We start from the raw sequence: 21,115 nt of genomic DNA, 5'->3' as shown, positions 1-21,115 counted from the left end.
GTATACATATATATATTCAAACACACACACACACACACACACACACACACACACACACACACACACACACACACACACATATATATATATTATATATATATATATATATATATATATATATATATATATATATATATATATATATATATATTAGCAGATGGCTCCTGGTATATCTCTAATCCCCCCTCAAAGCTCAAAGCCCTTACAAAGAAAAATATGCATATTTCTCTGTTTACATCCTATCTATACATGTCGGTTGCAGCTGTGTTACATAAAGCGAAAGTGTTTAAAGTAATTAGCTGTAGTGATCAATGAAACGGTTTCGCCCTAATTAGATTTTTGTGGGCCTCCAGTGTCCCGTTTTCTTTCACGTGGATCCTCCCCCGAAAATTTCATGTCTAGAACCATCGTTCTGGAGAACGGGTTCAAAATAACGAAAGAGAGCGATGGAGCAATTAATACCACGAAGCCCGTGTTTTGAATTTGTGTTTATACAATTAAGACGTGGACAATTTAAAAGATACAAGACTGAATGGCGGAGAAAATGAGAGGAGGTTAAGTGATGAAAAGTAGAATGGAGAGATAGGAAGCAGAGAAGAAGAGGGGAGAGAGAGAATCTAATGGGACCGGAGAGTGCTAACTAGGGAGAGAGAGTGGGAAGAAGGAGGAGGAGGAGGAGGAAGAGGATTACCTAGATTTCTAGTTTTCTCACTGTGGGCTGGACTCTCATTCTTTCAGAATCAATGCCAGCACACACAGTATTTATATTTATTTGTCTTTCGATTGATAATGCTTTGTCTCGTAATGTAGTGTTCCAGTTCATGTGTACTGATCCCATAATTGATCATAAATTAGATACTACTCAAAAATGTGTTTTTATAACATATTTCTCCTGTCATATTTGTGAAAATTATTAAAGATTGTGTGTCAAGAATCCGTTTTGAAATTAAATGAAAAGTCCATGAAGACTTAAGCTATTAAAGAAAGTATATTTTGATAATCACAGTAGATGCTTATTGAAAACATATATATATATATATATATATATGTATATATATATATATATACATATATATATATATATATGTATATATATATATATGTATATATATATATATATATATATATATATATATACATATATATATATATATATATTGGGAATATATTTCTCGAAATCCATATACGGGCATAACAAACATATCCACTGTATTATAGTGTTTTGAAAATACGGATATAATTATAATTTAGAAATTAATGTAAACTCGTTTGATATATATTTTTTGCAGTACAGGAACTTTTTTCATACTAATCTTGATCGCGAGGATGACATATTTTGCCCAAATCGCGTTGACTTGAGAATATATATTTTGGTGGTAAAAGAATCACTTGTAAGTTTGCAAGGGCAGTTGTCCAATTTCCTTTGAGACAAAAATCGATCAGGCGTTAATTAGAAAATAATCAAATGGCATCATCATTTCTAAAGAGATAAATGAGAAATTGTCTCAAGTTTCTTTGCAATGGTGCCGACCCCCCCCCGTCCTCGAGTGAATTAAAGGGTTTGTGATTAACCAGAACAAAATCATTGAAGGACGAAGCAAATCCCAACCTGCCCGAGAACTATCGTACAAGCACGATGCACGATTATTATCGTACTTGTGCGACTGTCCTTGAACTAATACAAATGGAAATGTTCACAAGGGCTTCAACCAAGTTAAAAAAAAAAAAAAATGTATATAGATGAATAAATACTCCAAAAGTGAACTAGTCATGTCAAAAGGATTTTTTTTTTACATATCTGCATTCACGATATCTTTAATGTCACGAAACGAGATTAAAGAGAGCAAATGAGAAAGGAAGTGATTGTTGACAAAAGTCCTCTGGGTCCCCGTTGGAGAAATCATTTGCTTGATGTGAACAACGGTGCACGAAGTACATAGACGAGGAACCAAGTTTTACGACACTTAATTCTTTTTAAGTCTTGTAGTAGTAGTAGTAGTAGTAGTAGTAGTAGTAGTAGTAGTAGTAGTAGTAGTAGTAGTAGTAGTAGTAGTAGTAGTAGTAGTAGTAGTAGTAGTAGTAGTAGTAGTAGTAGTAGTAGTCCTAAAAAAGTGGTGGGATCTGGTGTTGGCACACGGCCCGGGCTTGGGTTACATTCCGAATGCAAAGAAGTCTGTCCTCATAGTGAAACCAGAGCACTTTGACAATGCCAAAATCCTCTTTGAGAACAGTGAAGTGAAGGTAACAAAAGACGGGGAAAGACATCTCGGTGCAGTGATCGGCTCAGAATCCTTTAAAAAGCAATATATTGAAAAGAAAGTTAACGATTGGGTAGCGGAAGTTAGGCTCCTAGCTAACTTTGCAAAGACCGAACCGCAGGCGGCATATGCCGCATTCATATATGGGGTTAAACATAAGTGGAACTACATATTAAGGACGGTACCGAACATCACCGACCTATTAGGACCCCTTGAAGAAGCCATTAGAAACGAGCTAGTACCGGTCATCACCAACGGACGGACATTAAACGAAGAGGAAAGAAAACTCATTGAACTTCCACCTAGAATGGGAGGGCTAGGCATCTCCAACCCGCTAAACCTAGCCAAAATAGAACACCAAAACTCTATGAAACTCACGTCCTCCCTGACAAACAACATCGTGTCACAAGATCAACGGAAGGAGACTAACATGGAGGAGATCAGAGAAATTAGAAGAAACATTTCAAAGGGAAGGGAGGAGAGGCAGAAGGAGGAACTTCAAGCACTTCTAGCTCGGGTATCGAATTGTATGAAAAGAAAGATATCATTGGCGCAGGAAGTTGGGGCGTCCAATTGGCTGACAGCACTACCAATCAGGGCAAAGGGATTCACCTTAAACAAAAGAGAATTCACGGATGCCATTGCCCTGAGGTATGGATGGCCATTGGGAGGGCTGCCTAACAGATGCTCCTGTGGTGCACAGTTTACTCCGGACCATGCGATGATATGCAAGCAGGGTGGATTCATTTGCATGCGACATGATGAGGTAAGAGATCTCACTGCCCAAATGCTTCAGGAGGTGTGCAAGGATGTGACTATCGAACCAACATTACTTCCACTAGGAGGGGAGAACTTCAGATACCGCACGTCCAACACATCAGATGAAGCAAGAGTGGATGTCAGCGCAAGAGGTTTCTGGACACGGGGACAATTGGCTTTCTTTGACATGCGAATATTTGATCCGATGGCCCCCTGTTACAACAACCTAACTATTGAGGCATCTCACTTCCGGAACGAGTATGAGAAGATCAGGATGTACGAAGAGCGTATACAGAATGTAGACCAGGGCTCATTCACTCCTATAACCTTTACGACCTCAGGTGGGATGGGTCCTAAAGCAAAGGCATTCTACGCTCGGCTGGCAGAGGTAATGGCTGAAAAGAAACAACAACCCAAAAGCAGCATTGTTTCATGGATGAGATGTAGACTGTCATTCTCACTCCTAAGATCAGCCCTCTTGTGCCTGAGAGGTACAAGGTCCCCACCGCCCAAATCGGCACATATACAAAACCTAGATTTTGAGCAGACGGTGGTTGACAGTAGGATAAATGAACTTTTGTATTAGGCATTGTTAATAAAAATTAAATTCACAGATAAAAGGGTTGTCGACCACAGTCATTGGCGGGAGAGGGGCCAATGAACTGTGTCTGTGGGAGACAGATCCTGCTGCTTCCACCACACAGTTCCACGAGGATGGAGGTCGTGTAGTAGTAGTAGTAGTAGTAGTAGTAGTAGTAGTAGTAGTAGTAGTAGTAGTAGTAGTAGTAGTAGTAGTAATGATAATAATAATAATAATGATAATAATAATAATAATAATAATAATAATAATAATAATAATAATAATAATAATAATAATAATAATAATAATAATAATAATAATAATAATAATAATAATAATAATAATAATAATAATAATAATTAATAATAATAATAATAGTGATAATAGTGATAATGATAATGATAATAATAATAATAATAATAATAATAATAATAATAATAATAATAATAATAATAATAATTAATAATAATAATAATAATAATAATAATAATAATGATAATAATAATAATAATAATAATAATAATAATAATAATAATAATAATAATAATAATAATAATAATAATAATAATAATAATAATAATAATAATAATAATAATAATAATAATTCGTGACGGATTCCAGTGTGTCGAGGTACTTGTCCCACTCTGTACGACTGCTTACGTCATAAGATCATGTTTACGAAATGGGCGTTCGGGTACTTCCTTACCCCTCTCTCTTTATGGAATAAAAGCGTCTTTTTCGTTTTCTAATGCACATCCGAGCGTAATTTCACTTTGGTGGCTACCTTGGGCGTAGTGCACTGGGAAGAAATGCATTCGAGAAGTTATGTCGCCGTATGCAAATGTAAAACAAATTAATTGTCACTCGCCTACGAAAGATAAATCTATGTCTGAAGGCACACTACAAAAAAAAAAAAAAACGTAAACTAACGGATGAGAGGGGAAATGATGACTTGTGGATGAAATGTTAACGAGTAAGAACGGTTTTCCTTCGGTACTAATTTACAAAACCTTATGAAAGTGGGAGAAGCCTTATGTGCCTCAAAGACGGTGCAAGTGGCTAACTGGCAGTCAAAGAAAGCATCATTCATGTGTCCACAAAGTACGAGAGAAACCACAGTGGCCATGATCTTCAAGGTACAAGAAAACATCATCGACAAACCTTACACCAATAAACAATTAACTAATAAAACGTTCCTATATATAGGAAGAATGCAGTGTATATTCATCAAAGCATCCCTTCCCTCCTCCTGCACATCTCTCATTGTGCAAAACATGAACGGTACCGAATATCTTACATTTCGCGGTTTTGGCATTTTTAAGTTTTCAATTCCGCGAGACGTGGTTTCTTACAAGTCAGAACTTCACGAAAATAAATCGCCTCCTCCTTATCTTGTTTAAACCTATTTCTTGTGGGAGGAGGAGGACTAGGAGATGTTAACGAAATCTTCAAGGGACTTTTAATTGTTAATGAAAAGGTTAATTGATACATAACCAAGACAAGGTGTTTTGATAACAGATCTGTCGTCGAGTTCATGGATCGTTGTTTGAAATCCTCTTAGCTTTCAACTTTTACTTTCCGTTATACAGTGTTTACCATATTCACGCAACTGGTTAAAAATAACGGTAAGTACCATAAGTAGCAATGAATAATTCTAATGATAATGAATTAAACAAATGATAAAATGATGATAAAAACAAATTATGAAACTAAGATAAATTGGACAATACCTTGCCCATACAACTTGACGATGATACTCATGCCTACATTCGTCTTTGATTTTTCTTAATTAATGACCTGAAAGCGATTTAAAAAAAAATGAAATAACTGAGAGGTACCTGAAGGGAGAATAAACACAGAAGGAATACGAAATCTTAACTGAAAAGGATCGCGAGAAGAATGCCATTAAATATATCAGAAAACATTTGAAAGGACTATAGAAGATTTATCAAGTAGCGTTAACCTAGGCAGTTTACTGTCGTATACATTTTAGAAAATCACCATACTTCGATATGAGTAAACCAAATTGGATCTAATTCAATATTAACTATAATGTGGACATGGAAGCAGGTGTCTGTTATAACTACATACCTTTGTTACTACTTGTTATTGCTATTTAATAACATAAAATCTATGGGGTTATGGGATTCATCCTTTCCTTGGGGATCTGGACCAAAGAGACTTAGTAAAATGACCAAAGTGAAAGTAAAGTTACTTAAGTAAAAGTAAACTTACTTAAGTGATGATAAAGTTACATTCGTGGTAGTCATTACTTGAATAGTAGTAAAGTTATTTAAGTAATAGTAAATTTACTTAATAGTAAAATCATTTAGGTGATAGAGAAATTACTCAAGTTATAGCAATATGACTCAAATAATAATAAATTTACTTAAGTAATAATAAAGTTACTCAAGTAATAGTAAAGTTACTTAATAGTAATGTTGACAATTGGACACAGTAACTACTTAGACTGGGGGAATCTCTGTCTGCATCAGACACAGACAGTAGTGAGGTTCGGGGTAAGTACTCGTAATTCCACAATTTCCTCGCCCAATAAAGAAACCCCACTTTACACTGAGTTACAGTGTTACAGCGATAAGACCTTTTGGTTCAAAACATGTTGTTTGGGGAATTTCTTTCCCTAATTGCTGAGACCTGCAGACTCAGGTAATTAATTTCAGGTAATTATTTGGAATAAAGTAGGTCGTATAAAGGAAATAATATATTTATGGGATGTATGCTGCTTTATCAATGACAGGAATACAGATTTTAGAAATATATTAGGGGAGGTAAAAAAAAATGCTTATCCAAAATGTCACGTGACCAGAAAATATGTTATTTTGTTTTTAGCGTCACTTAGGTCGATTTAGATCCCAGGGAAAAGATGATCTTGTTTCCTAAAATATTCGAGTTGACAAGTATTGATAAAATGAAATTTTTGAGCAAATCTCGTACTGGGACAGAATCACGAAAGAAGAAATTGGTTCTCATGAATATCCATAAATCAGTTTTATGAAACGGAGCCACATGAACGAATAAAATCGTTTGGCCTCAGGAATAATAAAATGAAAGGTACCACACGGTACGTAAGGGAGCTATCAAGGTAGCCTATAACACCTAAGCCTCTGAGGCACTGGGTGCCACGGAGACGAATAAAATCGCCTGACGGCAAACAGAAAAAGGACCACCTGGAAAATGAAGGAGTCAACTGTTCGGTTTCACCTCTGCCTCGTGAACATAAAGGACAACAGATCGATTCCCGCCTGTCACCAGTGACTGCCACTTGCCCGTATGTATTTAGCTTTAAGGCCCTGTTACTGGCGGTTTGAACAGCGGCGGTTCAGTTATAATATAAGTCAGTGGAGGCCTTCACATACAGCCACGTAGTTTTTCCTGGACTTTGTGGTACCGACGCGGTTTCTGCGCGGTTTAAACCGCTAGTGTGAACAGGGCCTGTCCCTTCGACTCGTAGAAGAAGAGAGGCTTAGCTGAATAAAATCGTTTGGGGGTCTACCCGGGGGAGGATGGATAGCAGCTCTCGTCTCGTGGAAGGGCCCAGAGCAGATTCTTTTAGCCACTTTTTTCACCTTGGTGGTAAGTATCGACCAGCCTTAGAGTAAGAATATGTGTAAATATATATAAACACACGCGCACACTCACACACGTATACACACAAAAACACGCACTCGCACACACACACACACACACACACACACACACACACACACACACACACACACACACACACACACACACACACACACACACACACACACACACACACACACACACACACACGTACAACCTCGTGGCGCGGTGGTTAGAGTTCTCGCCTACCACTACGGCGGTCCGGGTTCGAATCCCGCCCAGGGCTGAAATAATTTCAGTATCACTGCGCTGTGGGTTGTTACTCCAACTCTCATGGGAGGGGAGTTGTGTGTGTGTGTGCGTGTAAGGTCACAGTATTACCCATAGATCGGTCATACGAGCTCTGAGCTCTCATCCGGGAGGTTAATAATTGTCGATCACGAGTCCAACACGTTATCCAAGACCATGGTGAATCACACCCACACACTCACTCTCTCTCTCTCTCTCTTTCTCTCTCTCTCTCTCTCTCTCTCTCTCTTTCTCTCTCTCTCTCTCTCTCTCTCTCTCTCTCACACACACACACACACACACACGACACGCACATTAACAACACACATGGAAATACATATATGAATATTTATGTTTGCTTGAGTTCACATATACACACCTTAAATAATCGATTAGAACAGCATAACTATGATGAAGTATGATATACTATTGATTGCGTTATACAATACATGATTCCATACATTCGAATATATACTGAAACAGCCAATATAAGGGAACGTTTCTGTTCTTAGGAAACTTGCCTATGTACATCACCACATAAATACAACAGTTTCCTTTCTTTACGCAAAGTCATTGATACAGATGATTGTCGTCTTTGCGTAAGCTCATGTACGCACGCACACACACACATATATAAATAGCTCAAACATTATTTGTGTGTATATGACTGATGCATTTAAGTAAACACACAGAGGCGTGAGATCCTGGGACCGTAGCATTCGTTATATGTGGCAGGTCTTCTGTGTAATTACTGCAGAGGAAGTTGCTCTTTGATAAGCTGGAAAGAGAAGAAGAAAAAACACGTGTTATGGTGACTTTTCACAAAATTCTCAAGGGCCATAGCCTGGTCAGTATTTATTGACAATAATATTCAATCCCTTCAATATTGACAACCTTGACCTCTTCTATGGTTTCAATATTAACAAAGAATTTTCTAGGTTTCTCTCTAGGAGATTTTGTATCAATTTGATATAGTTAGTATTGATGAAATGACTTCAGTATATTGTCAATAAACATTTATTTAGTTGCATGGGTCCCTTAAAAATTTAATATATACGGTATACTCATTTTGAGAATTGGCAAGGAAAATCATTAACGCCAGTCAATATGGTGTTATGAAGATTAAATATGTATTGGGGCTTTTTGTGTCTGCTGTCTATATCACACTAAGTCACTAATATTGACACTATTATTGCCTAACTAATGTCTGTCAAGATCATGAAGCCCTATGGGTTAAGACATTGACAACTTTGAGTGTCTTGACATGTTAACGTTAGTGACATACAGTGACATAATTTTTTCTGGAAGACGTCAGACTTATTCTATTCATCTAATGAACGGACACTGGCATAATCAATCAATCTATCAATCAAGTTCCTATTCAATCAAAACTCAAATTTAGACCAGGAATCTATCCTATGTCCTCTTATCTACTTGTACCTTGATGCACAGTGAACCAACATGCATTTTTTGCCTTATGAAAGGTGATGGCGCTATCGCTACACATTTAGGGCTAAACCTAGCTGCTTGATATGAATCACACTATTTCTATTGCCCTTTTAATCAATAGAGGGTTTGCTCATCAAAATGCCCCAAATTATTTTCGGGCTGAAAGGACATTCAGGTGTCAGTTATATTTACAGTACAACTCTCAGAAAAAAGGGAAAACATTACTCTTTTGCATGAACACAGACATCTAAAGGGACCACATGGACTCTCGGTAACATGCGATCACCAGTTCTTCAAGATATTTTGTATACACCCCTGGCATGTTGTTAATTATGTGGCCTCATTTGTACCCTTACGAACACCCAGATCTGACCTATAGTTATGTCAGTTATGTACATATATCTTTCATTATTAAATTATATACTTTTATATAGCATTGTTCTCCTGTATTTATAATGCTGTTATATCCAGGGGTAAAGTCCAGGAGTCTACAGTAGTACATAATGATCACTTTTCTGATTTGCCGTCGTCTGGCTGTTCGATCAGACTGGTGACTCTTCGATCTTCACAATGGGTTTTGTGCGTTGATTGTGGATAAATATTAATGCAGATGATACTAGAGTGAATGACACCATAAAAGTGGGACATTTCCTCTATTTTGAATAAGGAGTTCGCCCTCTTTGATTAACTTGGCAACCAGAACTAATTCTAATTGATTTTGCTTAATCTATCGTACATGCTAACCTGTCACACATGAGCCTTGCAAAGTTTCTGAAGCTTTGTTTTTTAGGCTACCTTTGATGCATACTGAAAAGTCTGCGAGTATCACATTAATTATGGGTCCCTCCCGTGGTCGATATTTGTTGAAATAATAATCTTCTCTGTGATCCTGTTGTCAAAAGTTGCATCTCCCGCACTTTCAGTATCAAACAAAAATTATTTAGATGTCTTTCCAGGGCATCTGTTATCAAACTGACATTGTCAGTATTATTTAGGTGACTCCATTGTTAGTATAGACATATTGTACGTGGTTTCCTTAACAGCTTCAGAAAGTTTTCATAAGCACCGTCTCTACGAGCATCCTACAGCGTCTGCAGAGACAAGGGAAAATACTGTTCTCGGTGACGGACCTATAAACACGAAGAATTTTCTGGCTTGTCTTCTGCAGACAAAGGCGGCGAGTCCTCCGAAAACAATATTATCTTTCGTGTCTGCAGACACTCTATGCTTGTGTAGACGGGGCTTTAGGACTCAGTCGGGTGCGGGTTGGATTAGGTTGGGGTGGGTGGGGGTGGGGTTAAGAAGCGACAGGGTTAGGCACCTTGATCAACTTGTCCCTGTAGCCCTTCTCTGACTCCCAGCGCCTGACGGGGACCGTCTTGCCGTTCCTCCGCAGACACACTCGCAAATCCGCCTCATCGAAGATACTCACAGGGTCAAGCCTGGACCCATTGATCTTCTCTACCAGGTATTCGGTGTAGTGTAACCTGGGGCGAGATAACAGAGGATGAACAAGCATGAGGACTCGTACGTGGGGAGTTGGTTACCTGAACAAGTCGTCGGCGGTACAGCGTGTTGCCCTCTCCCGGTTGTCTCTTTGGTCTATCGATGTTCTCCCGGCGGATCAAGTGCCAGAGATCCTCGTCAGATAATATTGGAATCAGGTCTATGTTATATTTATATATCATACGGCCCAAGTACTCAATGTAGTGTGCCCTGTAAAGAGGGGAGTGAGATTAGAGAGAAGGCTTAGGACGGGATCTTACCCATTGGGCATGCAGTCCCCACCGGGAGAACTGCGTCTGGATCCCGAACTAAAACATTTGGTCTTGTATGGTCGTCCTTCTCTGCTCCTCTGTACCATCTGCTAAAGGGCGCAAAACGTTCATACAAGATATGACTCTAAACTATGGAGTTGATGGTTTCCGTGATACTGATTCTTTGTATGTAAATGCTTACAGGGGGCATTTTAAATGATTATTGAATTGCAAGAGGAGAAAATGGTGTGCATGCATGCAGTTAGCTCATAAAAAATGCAAAAGAATATTTTTTTTTTCACCACAGTAGCTGTCGTATGAAAAAGAAAAAGAAAGAGGTAATAATCAGTCAGTACATTTCTGTGGATTCAAACATTATTTCAATACCACCACAACCACGACGACGACGAGCGACGACGACCACCACCACCACCAACAAAATTATCACCACCAATACTATCACCAGCATTATATCATCATCATATATTAAATCCATCTCTTCCTCTTCGGTGATACACTCTGCAAATTTGGTTCTGGCTTGCGCAATGCAATTTTGTTTAGGTAATTGGTGGCACGGTGGACCAAAACCGTGAACCGAGGGGCCTCACGGCGTCAACACCACCGATCAGATGACGTCTTTTACAGATTTAATCCTGGCGAAAACTAAATGATTTGATAAACTATGAGGTCTGATCCTGGGCTGATGGGGTTGAAAATTCTGATCATTGTAGCTTGTATGATAGCAATTGATGTCTCGACAAGTTTACTGTCATTCATACAAGCCAGCGGCAATGGTACATCAGTCAATCCATCCCTTGCCCCAAGTCTCTTTCGCAGGAGGACCACGGCTCCCGGGTAACCGGAAGCAGCTAACGGACTGGACCATCAGTCTCTTTCACTCACTCACTCACACTCACACACACACACACACACACACACACACACACACACACACACACACACACACACACACACACACACACACACACACACACACACACACACACACACACACACACACACACACACACACACACACACACACACACACACACACACACACACACACACACACACACACACACACAAATATATATATATATATATATATATATATATACACACATATTAACAACCACAATGCACTTTAATTCTAAGCCATCAAAGGCCAGCATGCTGAAATTGAAATGTGGTACTGCCCAGGACTCGAACCGGGCATCCTTATGACAAGTGCGACAGTGACTTTCCAACTGTACAAATACATATATACATATATATATATATATATATATATATATATATATATATATATATATTGTGTAGTTTGATTAGGCTAAGGTGGGGCAGTGTAAGACGAGGTGTTGGGTGTCAGCAATGTGATGATTGCATCTGGGGCAATTTGTGTCAGCAGCCAGACTTATTCTGTGCTGATATGTATAACGTAACAGCTAAACGGTCATTTTCACCTACATTCGAATGCACAAACTCTCTAAGATTACATGATTAGTTATCAAGTAAAGGATGGTGTTGAGAACATTGCAGAAATGACAAAATGTAAATAAACACATACGTCATTACTTTTCGCATTTAGTGGTTTCAGGGACACCGTTGTTAGTAATAGTTTATTTTATAAGTTAGTCACCTGCATAATCCGGCATATCCCTTCGGGACAACCCTGCCACATATGTCGTCTATCAGACCTTCAGGAAGTTCCTTCTGTTCTTGGACTTGACAAATTGTTTTCTCTTCTTTGGAATCAATGTCGAACTCGATACCAGCGTCCTGTAAATCCAGCAGAAAGAAAATCAAGATAAAGAAATATAGCAGTTATACCCAATGTTATATATATATTAAGTTTTCAGTAAAATTTACTTATTGGAACTAACCTTCAGGAGTCTTTGTAACTGATAGGGCTCTTTGTCTCTGAGGTAGAAGAGGCAATTTCTCGGGTGATGGGCATGGAGCCCCAGGCGTTCGCAATAAGGCCCTACGGGACACCGGGCTCCCTGCATGAAGGGCTGACCACATCCGGAACAGAACTCGAACTTGCACTGAATGCAGGTGAAGTGCATGCAGCCGCCCTTTGCCAGCGAGTAGGTAAACTTGCAATTGGGGCAGGTGATGCCGCACTCGGCAAGGTGCTTCGAGACCGTCGCCTCACTCACCTCGACGTTGTTGTCCGCTTTCCACGCGGCGAACTCCTCGCAAGAGATCCCATCATGGGCGGATTCCCACTGTCAGGGGACCGATTAAAACCATCTCAGCCAAGGCAACGAACTGTTGTATACACCCACGCATAAACAGGTCATAGAATACTCAGAATGTTTTTTGTATAAACATAAGAGGAACAGAATCTTACTGGTAATCGACACTGGGCACATGTGACATCTCGGCAGTCGGGGCAGTAGAGCTTCCTCGCCATCGGGTTTGCAATAAACCCAGAAGAACACTGCAAGAGAATTCAAAGATCAACGAGCGGTTTCTAATGCTTTCATCCACTTTAATAGCCACTATAAGGCACAACAGAACCCTTCATGCTTAATTCAGAGTTGTGAGGGACACTTTGGTGTTATAAGTATTCAACCGTATAAGCTAACTAAATCTAGCTACCTTATTACACCATCTAAAGTTAGGATCCTTCATGAGCGTCCAGTCGCGAAGCTTTCTCTGGAAGAGCTCATGGGTCCCTGAATCTAAGATGTTCTTCAGAAGAATGTCGAGGTTGTTGAAGTACTCGGTGGCAATTTCCTGTAAGGAAAACCAAAGGACGTAGACGAGGTGGTGGTAGTGGGGAGGTTTATATTCTAGGGGGCCTTTTGCTGCGGCTGAAGCCGTCAACTTTACTCTAAGCTCTTAGAATGTTGCGGCAAGTAACAGTCACTGCTGGGAATAGGAAATGAGTGTGGGACTCGAACCCACGACGAGGATAATACGAGACCCGCACTATACAGATTGCGCCACAAGCACACAAAATTATGAAAAAAGGCACCTGTCTAACCGTGGCCCTTCTACGAGTATTTTCCCTATCCCTTTCCTACTCCCTCACATTTTACCTTTATCCTGCAACTAAAATAATTCACTCTCACCAGCACTTTTCATGATCATTTCCAAGGGAGTCAACAACGCATTGTTCCCTCCAAAGGTCCAGAGTACAAGGTCTGTCAGCCAGCTAAAACACAACTTCTACTGCGCAGATGCAGTTCATGGCGTCATTCGAGCCCCACAATTGTGACCGCAACACACAGCTCACATGTAACCCCAGGTCAGGCGCTGGTGATAATTACAACCCAACCTTTTGACCTTGATGCAGGTAAGGTTCAGATTCTCGAACCATTAGTTTAATGTGAAGTGTGCTTGTCAATGCAAAATTACATTAAAAGTTCATTTACTATAATTGAATCGAGGCTTACAAGAGGCTACATTGGCGTCCTAAATCTTGGGTACATCGCTCCTACCTTGTACCCTAAATCTTGATTCCCTCTGTCATTCATGTTAGAACGGTGGTTCCCCTGGGAGAAATTATATAAGAGCGAAAAATGAGGAATTCAGGGAAGCGAGGAAACAACTTCACATCTTGTTGCAGGGTACTGTATAGAGTATACTGCACAATGAAATATCATATATGCAGTACTCAAAGACAAAAACTACAATATGTATAGTTTTAAACCATGCAGTGATTATGAATATTGGCCTAGTTCTGTGAACGGGATTAACAAGCTTGATGTGTCATGTCAAATTGGCTAAGGAGCCAAAGAAGTCTGGGGGTCAACCATTTCCTTAAAGCATGGGACCTGAAGAAACGAGTCGTCTTCTTTGCTCTTACCTCAGAAGCGTCCAAGTCAGGCTCGCTGCAGAACGGGCATCGGACTTCTCTGATGTTTTTGGTCTTGATTTGGAAAGTAAAGTAAGTCTTGGCGCAGTCGTGGCAGCATCGGTGGATGCAGTGCAGCATGGAGACCATCTGTGGCGCAAGAAAAGAAAATTCAACAATGGCCATGTTAGGACCTCTTTAGTAAAATATACTATCGATCTCTGTTGTCGCAGTTTCTACCTTGCCCATAGGGTATTTCTCCGCACACAATTCGCACTCTTGCTGAAGGAACTGAAGAGCTGTGTAGATCGAGGAGCATTCTTCAGCAGCGGTGATAGACATAGTCTCCTCAAAGTCGAGACTCATTAGGTGGGTCGCCAGTTCAGCCTTTTCGTAACTGCCTGTGTGACCCTCCGCAAGCAGTCGCCGAACTGTCCGCTGCCCCAGGGGAAAATAACCGATTGTTAACTTGTTGGTGAAAATATAGGATATGGCAAAGTGTACCAATAACGTCGAGGTAGACATAAACAGATTAATTAATAGATATAGATGAACAAATGTGTAAAGCGAGTGAGTGAATGAATGACTGAATAGGTGAATTAATAAATCAGGTAAATTAATGAATAAATAAGAACAGACACCATTGCGGGAAACGTCTGAAGATCAGAGGCCCATAGTGAAATATATATCGCCAGAAAAAAGAAGAAGAGGCTGGTTTCCCAAAGCTGAGTAAAATTTATTGTCGGAAGCGAGTATAGATACTAAGGCAGCAAAAAATGTAATAAATTTAAGATGATGTTTGACTGGCTGTGGAGGATGCTTCCCCTCAGGTGAATAAAATCGTCTAACGGCAGGTAGAATAAATACTAAAATTACAAAACGCAGCTAGCGAATGAAACACATCGTTTATATCGAAATGGAGAATAAATGACTGATATTGCACTTGGAAAAAGAAACCGAAAAACTCTGAAAAAAAAGAAAACTTACATCAAACTTCAGCTGCTCATATTGCCTCCTGGTATCCTCATTCTCTGGTTCCTTCGTCGGTTCCTGAAGAAGAACAACAGGTCCTTTAAGGGGATGCCTATCCAGGGGCGTATCGGGGGAGTCGGGTCCTCTGTCGCCATCGCCAGCGGTGCTTTGATCTTCAATCTTGGCTTCCAGCTGCTTCCTCATCATCTGGATCTGTTCTTTGAGCTCGCGGACCTGGTGATAATCCGGGTCGTTTGTGTGGCGAGCCTTGAGACCTTCCACCTAGGGCAGAATGGCGGCAGATCAACGCGACTCCTCCGTTGGGTATTGTTGATAATATTGTTGTTGTTTTGGTGGGCATGTGCAGCACCAGTCGTAGCCGTGGGTATGCGTGTTAGGTGGTAAACAATAAACCCCCGTCCACACCTCGAGTATACGGTGTCTGCTGACACGGGCGAGAATACTATTCTCAGTGCCGGACTCACCGTCTTTGTAGACAAACTGTCTGCAGACACTGTATGTTCGTGTGAATGGGGATTAAGAAGATGGGTTACTGGGTGTTTTAGCACTGCACAATGGTTATGGAGTTAGTTATCATATATGTATGTATGCATATGTGTGTATCCATGTATGTATATATCCATGTATGTATGTATCCATGCATGTATGCATATATGTATGGATGCATGTGTCATTCATTTGTGTAAGTTCGTGAACAGGGATTAGGTGCTAGGTTATTAATACAATTAGAGTAAAAATAATCATAAAAAGCTAAGGAAATAGTTTCCATGAGAAATATATTCTGTATTATGTTGCAGAAATGACAGCATTTACAGCAAAAAATGAAACGAAAAAATTGAGTACTTTTTCTTTGTTTGTCAAAAACATATTCAAAAAAGTAACATAACAAAACGTAACCAAAAATAAAAAATTACGTTAGAATTTGGAACTTGTGCAGAACTAGTTAATGTATTAATTTGCAATCACACCCAAGAAGAGAGATATAAGTATTTGGACTCCATCAGAACTATATGCAGCTGGCATGCTGTTACAGTCCCAGAACATGCTGTAAGATTGGCCATAATATCCCTTCGGGAAAAAAAAAGAAATTGCCACGTGCACATGAAGATACATGTTGCCACCTATTGCAGTAAGCGCTGTGTAACCAAAATTTGAGCTGCTATTAGAGTGAGCAAGCTTTACTAAGAGGAAACTCCATAACAACGATGTTGATTAAGCTCGGCTATAGCAACTAGCTCATCTCTATAAGGGCATGTTAACAAATATGAGAGAGAGAGAGAGAGAGAGAGAGAGAGAGAGAGAGAGAGAGAGAGAGAGAGAGAGAGAGAGAGAGAGAGAGAGAGAGAGAGAGAGAGAGAGAGAGAGAGAGACAGAGAGAGAGAGATATGATGGTGGCTAGTAAGGCGACAGTGAACGATAACTTAGTGCCGCTTATACAGATGTTAGTCTAGTTAACCCCATAACGCACCTTTCCTAGGATTTCAGGGACCTGTGCAATCCCAAGCCAGATAGTTCACCAAGAAGGAAAGAAAACAAAATGATTAATATTTCACTGCTCTACCAAAACGGGAATTACAAGTGCCCCAGTAAAATTTACTTTTAACATAGTAGAGACGTGAACACACAACATTGAAACTACACAAGGAAAACAATATATTGAAAATAGAAAAGGTTCAAAAGAACATAAAATATAGGTTCCAAGGCAGCGGGGCCTAGCATATGAAGAGAGATCAGGGAAACTTGAGTTTAACAACACTGCAATAAAGAAGGGAGAAAGGCGATGTGATTACCCCATACAAATGAATAATAAGGAAGGAGTTAATAGGCAAGAAATATTACATAGAATATCAACAGGACGCGGCGCCAGAAACATAAAATGAAAAAAGAAACAGATAAGTAGCAAATAAATGAAAAGATTTTTTTTTTTATTCCATTAGAATTGATTCTCAAAAATCTATCGTGACCGGAGATGTAAGAGCACCTAGAAAATGGAATTTGGTCAACTTTACTATGACAATCAATAAAGATAAACAAAACATCATACATACATATACCAAGGCTTTTTCCCCTTTACAAGGGAGGTAGCCAAAAAGGAAAAGGCATAAAATCATTCCCACCCATTCCATCCCTGAATACACTCCACACCCCTCCACCCTCCCTCTTATCTTAGCATCTCCTGGATGACGGGTCATCCCTGCACCTTGTCCACTGCCCTGGGTCAGAAGCAGTGTCGCAAGACGCAGCACATTCACAGCAAGGCCGCTTCACTAAATCGGCGACCCCCCCTTTCCGTCCCCCCATTGCATAAAAGGAGAGGACGGGGAGAAATCCCTTCGGGCTGCGTCAAATTTTGCTCACACATACTACCTCACCCCCCATCCCCCCGCCCATTCCACCTCATGCAATCACATCATCCATATACAACCATTCTCCATTCACCCCTGTCTTCTGTCCTCTCCCGTCCTTCCTCAACAGACATTCCCCTCTTCCACAAAGCCCCCTTCACCCCATCCATCCACCTCATCCTAGGACGTCCCCTCATGTTCACTTCCTCCACATCTGCCTTCCATACCTCTTTTACTAGTCTTTCTTCACTCATTCTTTCCATGTGTCCAAACCATCCTAATATTCTTTCATCAACCCTATCTCCCAACTCCCTTTACACCACTGTTCTCCTCCTCACCACCTCATTTCTCACTCTATCTAGCCTAGTAACCCCCATCATACTTCTCAGACACCTCATCTCAAGCACATTCAAACTCCTTCTCTCTTCTTCTCTTATGTTCCATGTTTCTGCCTCATACAGTTCTGTTGGCACAATCACTCCTTCATACAGTCTCCTCTTAGCATCCATTCCCAAATGTTTATTCCTCATTACACTCTTTAATCCACCGAGGCATTTACTCGCTTCTCTCTTATAACTCTGGTTTCTCTTCAAAACGCATAAACAAAACAGAACTGAAAACTACATGGATCTATGTCAAACCTCACATAAAAACAACAAAAACAATAATAATAGATGCCATCGAACTTCATTGAAAAAATATCTAAAAGTCAGCCAACATAGTCGAAGTAGCCTGCTGGAATTCTACGATACAATGGTTTAAAATGACGACAACAGAAACAGTGTAAACTTGATACTCGTATATCTGGAATATGAAAAGACTTAAACAAAATTCGTACCGTAATAGATTGTTTTGAGTCATAAATCTTCTACCTGGAAAGGTGTCAAAAGTGGAGTTCCTCAAGGCTCTATTTTTGGGCCATTGTTACTCATGGAGTATATAGATTGTTGGTGATACAAGGCTGTGTAGAACAATGACATTAAAACCAACTGGGCATTCAAGAAAATTTAGACAACCTAGTGCAACGGTTGGAAAAATAAAAACATTTACATGGGTGAAAGTGACATTAAGTATTTTGCTATTATCAACAATATTGATTATAATTACTAACATAATTATTATCGTAAATATTTGGTGGGGGGGATGGATTCTCAGGTTTGAATCTATACAGGCCGTTAATAGACTATTAGGGATAAGAGGATCTTCCTGTGAGAAGCCATTGTGTTCACGTCTAAGAAAACAATCGCGGTTCTTCTCTGTGCCTCTTATCTGATTTTATTACCCTTAAAGAATCAAGAGTATACTGAGTTTTACGTGTTGTTACTACACAAAAATCTAGAGGTTAAAGGAAAAAATGTAACGGCTAAAACAGGGGTCTATATGAAAAAAAACTTTCATGCGTTAAACAGTAAACTTAAAAAAAAACGAGCAGTGAAATTTACTGGCAAAAAGGATTCAAAATGATAAATACTGCGGCATTGGAAAGGAGAGAAATAATCTGGAATTCAGTATTAATGTTTGCATATTGGAAAACAAATATTCTGTTGAAAATAAGTTCTTTTACAGAAGCAGTTAGATTTTATTGTTGGATTCCAGGTTTCCTGTTTAACATATTATACATGATCGGACTGAAAAATGGCAAGCTATGACTTGCCGTCTGTCAGCACAATTCGAAGAAAAAAGAAAGAAACGGCATTACCTGTACAAGAAGCTCGGGGACCTCTTGAGTCGCTGGTGATATCCCGGTGGTCTCCGGCTGAGCCTGGTCGTTGAAGTCTTCTCCAGAGTCTTCTGACGAATCGAGGGAAGTCGACCTCTTCTTGATAAGTGATGTCAGCTTTCGCGAAGAACTCTTGATACCCATTCTGTTGCTTGTGATGGCAGTAGTCGAAGCTGGTGGGCTCGGATCAGGCAAGGTTACATTTTGTGTGACGGTGTTCTTTGAAACGGTGGTGGACGCTGAAGTAGAGGGGGTTGTAGGGGTTGTAGGGGTTGTTGGCGTTGGCTTTTCTTGGTCAGTGTTTGTGGCGTTTTTATTTTCTGAGGTTTCTTTGTCATCTTGAGTGCGTTTGCTATCGGCACTGGCCTTTTGATCTTTAGTGGCAGCTTTCCCCTTTTTCTTCCCTTTGCCCTTTGTTTTCCCACCTGATTTTATTCCCTGTTTTTTTGTTGCATTCTCCTTTCCACCTTTATCACTAGCTTCAGACTTAGTCGTCGTCGTTTCCACCTCTGAAGGTGTCTGGCTTACCTCTTCACTGATTTCTTCGGTCGTGTCATCTTCCTTTACGGCCTCCGCCTTTGCTTCCGCGAGGTTTGTTGTCGTTTTAGTATCTGTGCTGCTTCCTGAAGACTCGCTCTTAGAGGATTTCGATGCTGGGGCACTCACGGTAGACGTTTCCGTCATTGTTGAGTAAGCACCAGCAGATCTGGAGTTGATCGTGGTCTTGGCATAGGTACCATCGCTAATGTCCGAGGTTGTAGCTTCTGAAATGAATATATTTATCATAGTAACGACAGTAGTGGAAAGTTGTGAGTATACCTGACGGAGAGATTGGACGAAAAAATCACTATAGCTGGATAAGTGTGTAATGCTAGATCAGGGGAAAGGAGGTGATAGTACGAGTGACCTATAATTTTTGTATATTAACTCTGCATAATACAAGAAGATACTTTATAACAATGCGATGAATATTATGAATATCTAAATTGTAAGCATAATTTTCATCTTATCTTTATCTTATCGTTATTACATACTGTTGAAGTATATGATAAAACAATTGTTAAAATAGCCACCCGATGGGACATGGTCACAATCTTTGAATCATGCTGCAGTCCCACATTTTTTTTTTATCAAACTACTAAAAATGAAATCTAAGGCTTTCTGGTTAATATGAATGTGATACTGTTCTTCATCCACACTGATATTAAGTTTTATTTGAATCCTGTAAAGAAAAATAATATTTATTACTCTGGATAGGAATTTCGAGGAAACGATTATTCATCAAGGATTGTAAATACCAGATATGATAAAAGGAAACAAAATAAGATTAAACATATGTAGATGATCTTGGCCACCCCAGGGGAAAATTGTAAGAAAATGTTTAGTAAAGTGCCGGTTACGGTGAATAGGCGTTTCTACAACTGCACAAAGTTTAGAGAAAAAGAGGACACGTGATCTCTCTGTACGTATGACAGGTGTAACCAATATTAGAGAGGATAACAGAGCAAGAACCATAGGAAAGGAAATTAATATTATTTGCCAGAATTTTGGAAATTGACATCCAGAA

At 39.7% G+C, this 21,115-nt stretch overlaps 2 protein-coding genes across 2 annotated transcripts; one reads left to right on the top strand and one right to left on the bottom strand.

Moving 5' to 3' along the window:
• Positions 1-2,109: 2,109 nt before the first annotated feature.
• LOC143029477 (uncharacterized) lies at positions 2,110-3,706 on the top strand (the record flags this gene model as incomplete). The annotated part of the gene is made up of 1 exon (XM_076192130.1): positions 2,110-3,706. A coding segment is annotated over one exon (1,494 nt), but the record flags the coding sequence as incomplete, so codon positions are not given.
• Positions 3,707-7,657: 3,951 nt separating this feature from the next.
• LOC143029731 (uncharacterized) lies at positions 7,658-20,312 on the bottom strand (the record flags this gene model as incomplete). The annotated part of the gene is given in 11 exon segments (XM_076192607.1): positions 7,658-8,251; positions 10,244-10,409; positions 12,322-12,461; positions 12,566-12,913; positions 13,039-13,128; positions 13,290-13,427; positions 14,503-14,640; positions 14,731-14,928; positions 15,478-15,744; positions 16,952-16,972; positions 19,528-20,312. Coding segments are annotated over 11 exon segments (2,321 nt in total), but the record flags the coding sequence as incomplete, so codon positions are not given.
• Positions 20,313-21,115: the final 803 nt, after the last annotated feature.

Source organism: Oratosquilla oratoria, chromosome 11 (genome assembly GCF_046742065.1).
Source record: "Oratosquilla oratoria isolate Oo_2021 chromosome 11, ASM4674206v1, whole genome shotgun sequence".
Classification (NCBI taxonomy): Eukaryota; Metazoa; Arthropoda; class Malacostraca; order Stomatopoda; family Squillidae; genus Oratosquilla; species Oratosquilla oratoria.
The sequence above is the reverse complement of the archived record's forward strand: the minus strand, read 5'-3'. Positions and strand labels throughout refer to the sequence as shown.